General features: G+C 46.7%; 1 protein-coding gene across 1 annotated transcript; it reads left to right on the plus strand.

Moving 5' to 3' along the window:
• The first annotated feature begins 2,236 nt into the window (after positions 1-2,236).
• Positions 2,237-6,391, plus strand: cotl1 (coactosin-like F-actin binding protein 1). The gene is made up of 4 exons (XM_014977825.2): positions 2,237-2,593; positions 3,169-3,251; positions 4,673-4,830; positions 4,920-6,391. Exons 1-4 carry the CDS (start codon positions 2,517-2,519, stop codon positions 5,028-5,030), a joined length of 429 nt encoding a protein of 142 aa, XP_014833311.1. The 5' UTR covers positions 2,237-2,516; the 3' UTR covers positions 5,031-6,391.
• The last annotated feature ends 2,896 nt before the right edge of the window (positions 6,392-9,287 follow it).

Genomic DNA, 9,287 nt, shown 5'->3' on the forward strand with positions numbered 1-9,287 from the left:
GAAAGCAGAAATACCTTTACTGTACATTTAAAATAATCTGTTTTGTTGTAGTTGTACATTTTGGCAGCAGAATGCCTAAACAGTGACCAGTGCCGCCATTTTGGATGTGAAGTTACGACCCAGGGCCGATCTGTCCCTGAACCCTGATGTGACGTTGAGTCCACGCTTCACAGAGGCGCTGAGCGCTGGGTCCGGGCCTTTCAGGTAAACAAGTCAACAGGTTATTTGCAGTTTTCATCAGTCTGACGTCACTTCCTCATGGCATCAGATTTATGAGTTTTATCATTGATACTTCCACATGACCTTTATCGTGATTATTTATTCCATCCAGCATCTCAACACTTTATCACTATAAAATAAAACCCTCATTAGAAATTAAAACTCTCATTCATGATTTTTTTAAATGAATTAAAAACATAAAAACTTGCTTTTATGAGAATCTGCTAGAACTTTAAACATATATTTCTCATAACTTCAACAAAATGTACTACTTTTAACATGATAATAAATATTTAAGTTTTAGAAATGATTCCGCACCATGACTCTTTCTGATCCCCACTGGAGAGACGGAACCAGAACCAGAGAACCAGAACCAGCTGTCCTATCTGGTACGTTAACTTGGATTAGTGACTCCCTGACCTCTGACCTCAGATTGACTGAAGGGCTGTGTCAGAAGGTCAGCGGGTCAACTTCCTGTCAGACCTCCTGGTGTCAATAAAATAAAATATTTTTCTTCTTTTTTTAATAATCATTAGCAGCAGATTAGCATCTCAAAAGCTTAGATAATATCTGAACTATTGATGTTGAGCTGTTAGTGAGTCATGACAGTCATGAGACTGGCATATAGCAACAGTCTTCAGTCAGGGGCCTCTTCAGATATGTTGTGAGACTGACTGCGACTGGACATTCTTTCTACCCACAACATCACCTTCCACGACTCTTTAAAGATATTTGAATGATCTGAATTATGGCAACATCTTAATTCCATCTTCTAAACCTAAATTATAATTTTTCAACCATTAAAATTAAAATATGAAGCTGGAGATTTCTGTTCCAAAATGTTGAATGAAACAGAAAATAACAAGATAATTTATCCTGATTTATGAATCAAAGTCATGTCATTTGAACCTAAACTCAAAATTAAACAAAAGCACATTTTATTCATCTGTTTACAGACATTTTATAATTTCTGTTTGAGATTTTTGAGTTTTACATCAACTGAAGTGGTTTTGTGTCAGCTTTGTCAGCATCAGAGCTGCAGACACCGGAGTCACCAGCAGGGGGCAGAATGCTGCCGCTGCTGCTCCCACACAGCAGGTGGCAGTGATGGAGAACGGAAGCAGAACTTCCTGCTGCATGAGGCTTTCAGCCTGAAATCAACCGCTTATTTTTACTAATAATTAACAATCAATGACAAGCAGAAACTGTGACCAGAGCGGCTTTTATTAAACATTCAGAATTTGATTCATTGAAACAGGAATAAATCAAATCAGATCCGATATAGTGAAGCCGGAACCGGAAATGATTCATTCACCCTTCAGAATAAAAGATGGAGATTGATTGATTAATTGATTGATTGATTGATTGATTGATTGATTGATTTTATTTTATTTACATGAGGCCATATTTAAAATTTCCAGAGTTTTCACATAGATGGGACATTCTGCAGTCTGTCTGGACAGACGGATGGTGAATCTCTTGATGAGACGTGGATGTTGGGTTGGTATAGATGGGTTGGTGTTGATGTGCAGATTAATGTAATTTTCCCTGTGAAGTAATTGATAGCAGGCCATGTTTGTGGTTCTGTCAGCTGTTGTAAATAATGCTGGAGTCTTAATACTTGTGTTATTATTTCCATTAAGTTTCTGTGGACTGGTAGTTTCACAGTCTGTCTTTGTGGATTTCATCATAAACATGAAGTTGAGTTAAAACTGTTCACATTCAGTTTTTTGATGAATAATCAGGATATTATTGAAGAGCTGGGAGCTTTTTCTTCTTCTTTATGGCAACATTGCAAACAAGAACCAGATAACCAAATAATATTCAAAATGTTTTTCATTTTAGTGTAATCATGATCATCAGTCAAATATTCACCTCAGATCGAAATTGTTAATAAACCCGAGTCTTTTTTGAGTCAGTCTCTCCAGATTTCCTCTGCCTGTGGACTTTATTTTGAAGAGTCGGTCCCGGAAGCTGTGTTTGCGTGTTGGCGCAGCTTGACAGCGCCCCCTGGAAACGCCGAGCGGCCAGAAGGAGGAGGTGATCGCGTCTCCTGCCTGCAGCCTGGTTGACTAACAGCACCAACGCCCATAAAGTGGACCCATCCAGGAAATGAAGCCACTTTCTAGCAGAAGCGCCGTTTCGTCCCGTTAACTCAACGACTCCCGCAGCGCCCCGCACCGCACCGCCACTCTTTTCTCCCGCACACTCCCGTCCTCCTCTCAGCATCCTCCTCTCCACTCAGCTGCAGTTTCAATCCGGTTCGGTCCAATTTAGGTGTATTTTCCTCCAGAACCATGACGACCCAGATCGATAAAGAGGCCTGCAGAGAAGCTTACAACCAAGTTCGAGACGACAACACGGAGACCAGCTGGTGAGTCCATTCAGAAAAACACATTTTACTCTTTATTCTCTAAAAAAAACGTGTCACAGACATAAAACGGGCCAGAATCGGAACCATCGACTAGTTTGAAGTTCTTCGGCTGGTAAAACCCCTGATTAGTCCGGTTTTTATTTCATGTAATCAGGAGGAAACCTTTAAATTGGTTTTTCTGTTTAAATCTGAGCAGCTTCTTTCACACAAAGCGGATTCTGAAGCTGCAGATTAGAGGAGCTCGGGTTTGTTTCTGCCTCATTAATTCACAGATTTTATTAGAAACGAAGAGGCGCACCTGCTGCTTCACCTCCTAACGCAGCTTCCCGGTTCCGGTCCGGTTCCGGCTGCCAGCGGCCCGGTTCTGGTGCTGGGGAGGCCCAGCGGGGCAGAACTAATTCACTTTGTTCTGTATTCATGGAGCTGAAGGCTGTGACGTCACAGGAACCATTCTAGGAGGGGGGATCCCGACCATCACCTGGACCCGTTCTGGAGTCAGAACCAGAACCCAGCTGATCTCTGATTGGTGACATTCGGTTGTTCGGTGCAGTAACGACATGCTGCTGTTCCTGCAGGGCTGCGTTCAAGTACGAAGGCTCCACCATCGTCCCGGCGGGCGTGGGGACCGACTACCAGGACTTCAAGCAGCTGTGCACAGGTGAGGCGGAGCTGGGAGCCAGGTGTTCAGTGACCGTGATGCGGCGGCCCAGGTTCTGCTGCAGCCTCGGACCGGTTCTGCTGCAGCACTTCCTGCTCAGCGGCTCTCGGGTCTCCGAGCTCCTTATTTAGCAGCGAGTCGCTGAGAGGGAGGAGCCAATCAGATCCTGGAGAGCAGCAGGAAGTGATGACAGCAGAGCAGGAAGTGATGACGGCTCAGCTCAGCGCAGGTTCCTTCTCAAATGGTCTGGGATGTTAAACCCACTTCTTGGTTCCAGAACCAGTACCAGAATCCGACCGGCGAGCCTCCAGCTCTTTTCTTAGATTGAATTTTCCAGTTTTTCTTTTATTTGAAAATCAAAATGTGAAACTTTGCCTCAAGGCTGGAGAAGGTCCAGGTTCTTGGAGGTTCTGGTTATGGTTTGTGTGAGTTGACAAAAGGAAAACGGTTCCTGGCTGTGATGCCTTTAAGGAATAGCAGAAAATGGGACTTTCTAATTTTTTAATAGAAACGGTCAGGAGATTCTGTCCTGGTTCTGGTTCTGCTGCCTCATCGTCTCCCTGCTGCTTCCTTCGAGTCAGGGGCGGGGCCACGAAACAGGAAGTGCCTGAGGAAGTACAGGCGGTGGAGTGCTTCAGGTCAGGCTGCTGGGTTCTGTTGGTTCTGGTTCCTCAATCTGTGACAGAAACAGGAATAATGAACGAGCTGATCAGATCCGGTGATTCGGTGTTCTGACCCAATCCAGTAATTCTGCTGGTCTGGGAGCAGCTCTGCTGTTTCACGGAGGTTTTGGAAGCTTTTACTGGACCGGGTCAGAACCTCTTAGCTCAAACTGCTTCAGATATTTCAGTCGTTTCTACACAAAACCTCCAGGGAGTTCAGGCTCTGACCCGGATTCTGATCCGCTGAGAACTGCTGCCTTGTATCCAGGTTCTGATTTCTCTGGGTCCAGTTGATCGGCCCGCCTGGTTCTGCTGGTTCTGGAGCCACATGGCTGCTCTGTTAGCTCATCAGACTCCTGGTGGCACTGCTTCACTCTCCTCAGCAACAGGTGGGGGAGGAGCAGGACTGGAGATAACTGGCTCTGGTCCGGGACCAGAACCAGGTCCGTGTCCAGCTCCATTCCAGCTTCATTCTGCTTTGAATCTGGATCGTCTGTATTTACAATGATTCTGATCCAGATTCTGATCGGCTGACCTCGACTCTGACCGAGTTGCGCTGAAATAATCTGGATTTAATGTAACGCTGCGTTTTGTATAAACTGGACAATGTTTTAATGAACGGCAGATCCAGATCAGGAATGAGAATCCGGTTCTGGTTCTGATGTTTCCGGACCCAGCTGGTGGTTCAGATCAGAATCACCAACTGGTGTTAGTTGGGTCAGAGTTCTGCAGAACCACTCACGTTCTCCTCGTCCCCAGATGACATCCCTCTGTTCGGCTTCGTCCGCTTCACGACGGGCGACGCCATGAGCAAGCGGGCCAAGTTCACGCTCATCACCTGGATCGGCGAGCGCGTCGGCGGCCTGCAGCGCGCCAAGATCAGCACCGACAAGACGCTCGTCAAGGACGTGGTGCAGGTAGGAACCGGGGGAACCGGGCCCACAACTGAACCAGCTGCTTGTCGGCACCCTGTGGTTCCTTTTAACCGCAACTCTGTTCTCTGCAGAACTTTGCCAAGGAGTTCATGATCAGCGAGCCGCGGGAACTGGAGGAGGAATACTTGTGCTCCGAGCTGAAGAAGGCCGGCGGCGCCAACTACGACGCTCAGGCCGAGTAGAGGAGGTCCAGTGGAGGGAACCGGGTCGGGGAACGGGGCGCGGTTGGACACGGGGTTTGGGGGGAGGGAGTGTTGGGGCGGGGCTGCTACCTCTCAGGAAGGGAAAGAGCACAGATGACCACTAAACCTAGATTTTTACACCGCTTGATGAAAACTTGATCCTACAGGAAACGCCATCTGCTTCGTGTCGTCTGCCAGGTGCTTATATCCCCACTTTAACCTGTTGGTACCAGAAACAACATTCTGCACCTGCTAAAGGAAGAGCTCTTACTGGAGAAGCTGGGATTAGTGAGCGCTAAATGCTAGCCTAGCTTATTTTAGCACCAAAACTGGAAATCGGGGATCCAGCCTGGAGCTTCGGTCTTAGGTTTATTTTGTTTCCATCGGTCTTATAAAAAATGATTCTCAGCCATTTCTTCCACTTCTTTATGTAAAGCTAACACTGTTAGCTGAAAATGCTAATGCTCTGACAAAACTAACAGCTGAAGCCCCAAGGTCTTAAAGGGATAGTTCATGTTCTATGACTAGGGTTCTGTGAAATGTGTATGAATGGTTATTATCTTCATCACAGGAGGGTCTTCAGCTTAAGAAGAGTTTTCTTCTGAACGTTTCCATGTAACAACAATTTACAGCAAACTACATATTTTCTAAAACTTCATAAAAATATTTAGTTTGGACTTGTTTTAAAATCTCTAGCCATTAGCTGTAGCCTGTAAAGTAATATAGTTGGTACCCATAAGCGCTCCGTAGAACCCCATTTCATCCTGTTCATTAGAAGTGAAGCAAACGAGACATTTAGGTGTTTGTTACTCAACTAAAAGCAGGTTTAATCAGCACCTTAAAGACACCCGTCATCCACACCTCTGAGGTTCATCAACACGCCGCCGTGTCAGCTGGGCCTGACCTCTGACCTGGACCAGCTCACCCAGGACGGAACCTGCCTCCATCTTCAGAGGCCTGAAGCTGCTAGCTGTTAGCTTTAGCTCCTTTGTTGCCATGGAGACCTGCAGCTGCTTCAGGACCCACTCTGAAAATGCAGATCGGTTCATGCAAATGGTGACGGGCTGGCAAAGGCTGCCTTAATGGAGAGAGGTGCATCATGGGAGCTGGAGGACGCTGCGCTGTGATTGGCTGCTCCTGCAGGATGTGAGGTGCTTGGTTTTATTCTGTTTCAACTCTCCCTGCCCCCAAGAATAAAGAAAAGGCATCATTTTTCTGTCTTTATAAGTTTCTACAAGAGTTTTATTGTTTTCATTTTTCTATCTTTTAACATTGGTGAAGATTTTCCAAAAAAAATCATGCAAAAAAGAAAACAGAAACAAATCATTTCAAAATAAAATTTGATGTTTGGATTTTCCAGATTCTGCTTTTCCGGGTGTCTGTGTGTCTGAATCTCATTTTAAGACCTTATGTTTGCTGATCTAACAGGGTGGATTCTGAGTCAGGAAGCTGCATGTGGTTTTCAACAGACGCCAAAACACTGTTAGCTGTTAGCACACAGCTAACCCTAACTCTAAATACATTTTTCATATAGATTTCACATCCATGAAAACCATGAAATTCCAGGCCTACTGGTCACAGAAAAGTAACCTTTGAACCCAAGTTACTGTTCAAGGGGTCCATTAAGTTGAATGAAGGGTTAGCATGCTAATGCTAATTCTGCAGCTGAATGAGGTGTTAGCATGCTAATGCTAATTCTGCAGCTGAATGAGGGGTTAGCATGCTAATTCTGCAGCTGAATTGAGGGGTTAGCTGCAGTAACTAGTGGGCCGACGGGCAGATTGTCCGGTCAGAGACGCAGCTCTGCATGTAAAGGGAATGTTGGCATGCAGAAGTGTGGGAGTCTGAACAAGGACCGGCAGAACGTTACTGCATTCCTCAGGCCGCCTCCTCGCCGCAGCATGCCCCACACGCTGCAGCAGTCACATGTTCTGGCAGAAAGCCCAGCTATTGTTCTAGAGCTGACCCAAACCAAAGTCTGTCTTGTTTTATGGAGAACGTTTCTCCTTTCTGGTTCTTGAACCAAAACTGGGTCTCTGTCCATCAGTTGAACCAATGGTTGCTTCCGGTGGACGGAGCAACTCTAGTCTTATCACAGCAAAGCTTCTTAAGCAGCTGATTGGCTAACACCTGGAACCAGACTCTGAACAAGACCCTGGTTCTGAAGAGACCAGAGTCTGGAGGTGTCTGAACAAGTCCAGAGTCTTGGAGACTTGTTGATCCACCGGACCTGCCCTTGGCAATGTTGCGCCCATTAGGTATTTCCCTGCCCACATCTAGCAACCCGCTCCAACAGACCAATCACTCATGTTTATCACTGCTCATTATTGCAGTTTATTACCTAATTCCTGTTAATTTAGTACTTATTACTGTTTAGTTACTGTTTATTACCGCATAGTTACTGTTGAACTGCTGAGTAAAGGTTCTGACCTGAATGTCCCAAAGCAAAATGCACCATTAGCATCGTGCAGCAGTAGCATCGTTCAGTAGTAGCATCGTGCAGCAGTAGCATCTTGCAGCATTAGCATTGTGCAGCATTAGCATCGGGCAGCAGTAGCATCGTGCAGCATTAGCATCGTGCAGCAGTAGCATCGTTCAGTAGTAGCATCGTGCAGCATTAGCATCGTGCACCATTAGCATCTTGCAGCAGTAGCATCGTGCAGCATTAGCATCAGGCAGCAGTAGCATCGTTCAGCAGTAGCATCGTTCAGCAGTAGCATCGTGCACCATTAGCATCGTGCAGCAGTAGCATCGTGCAGCAGTAGCATCGTTCAGCAGTAGCATCGTGCAGCATTAGCATCGTCCAGCATTAGCATCGTCCGGCATTAGCATCGTTCGGCAGTAGCATCATGCAGCATTAGTATCGTGCAGCATTAGCATCGTCCAGCATTAGCATCGTCCGGCATTAGCATCGTTCAGCAGTAGCATCATGCAGCATTAGCATCGTGCAGCATTAGCATCGTCCAGCATTAGCATCGTTCAGCAGTAGCATCATGCAGCATTAGCATCGTGCAGCATTAGCATCGTCCAGCATTAGCATCATTCAGCAGTAGCATCGTGCAGCATTAGCATCGTGCAGCATTAGCATCGTGCAGCAGTAGCATCATTCAGCAGTAGCATCGTGCAGCATTAGCATCGTGCAGCATTAGCATCGTTCAGCAGTAGCATCATTCAGCAGTAGCATCGTGCAGCATTAGCATCGTGCAACACTAGCATCGTTCAGCAGTAGCATCGTTCAGCAGTAGCATCGTGCAGCATTAGCATCGTGCAGCATTAGCATCGTGCAGCAGTAGCATCGTTCAGCAGTAGCATCGTTCAGCAGTAGCATCGTGCAGCATTAGCATCGTGCAGCAGTAGCATCGTTCAGCAGTAGCATCGTGCAGCATTACCATCGTGCAGCACTAGCATCGTTCAGCAGTAGCATCGTGCAGCATTAGCATCGTGCAGCATTAGCATTGTGTAGCACTAGCATTGTTCAGCAGTAGCATCGTTCAGCAGTAGCATCGTGCACCATTAGCATCGTTCAGCAGTAGCATCGTGCACCATTAGCATCGTTCAGCAGTAGCATCGTTCAGCAGTAGCATCGTGCAGCATTAGCATCGTTCAGCAGTAGCATCGTGCAGCAGTAGCATCGTGCAGCATTAGCATCGTTCAGCAGTAGCATCGTGCAGCATTAGCCTCGTTCAGCAGTAGCATCGTGCACCATTAGCATCGTTCAGCAGTAGCATCGTGCACCATTAGCATCGTTCAGCAGTAGCATCGTGCACCATTAGCATCGTTCAGCAGTAGCATCGTGCAGCATTAGCGCTGGGGTTCTTGATCTTCTGGGCTGCTGCTGTCTCAGAACAACTACAATGAGGAAGTTGTGGGAAACGTCTGCAAACACAAAGCTAACGACTCGGCAGAAACATGTTGCTGCACGCAGCACTAGCTGCAGGGTGTCGGGATGCAGGCAGGAGCAGCTCAGGTTTTCCTCGCAGCTGGTTGGGAATCTGCTCAGTCGTCCCGATTCTGACTTGCTGGCGGCTGCAGGAGGAGAGACAGGAAGTGGAAAACCATTCTCAGGTTTAGAACCACAGAATCCTCTGAACTGCTCTGCAGAGTCAGAAATATGAATGATGAGCTGCCCCATCAGCAGCAGCTCCTCTGGACAGGTGGAGGTCAGAGGTCAGTGACTACAGAGAGCCACTTCTGCTTTTCAAGCTTCTCATTCAAATGAAGGATTTCCTGTCGAGCAGCTCAGCAGAGAGTTTTACC

This window comes from Poecilia mexicana, unplaced genomic scaffold, assembly GCF_051168715.1.
Source record: "Poecilia mexicana isolate PSO_F unplaced genomic scaffold, ASM5116871v1 scaffold_6, whole genome shotgun sequence".
Lineage (NCBI taxonomy): Eukaryota > Metazoa > Chordata > Actinopteri > Cyprinodontiformes > Poeciliidae > Poecilia > Poecilia mexicana.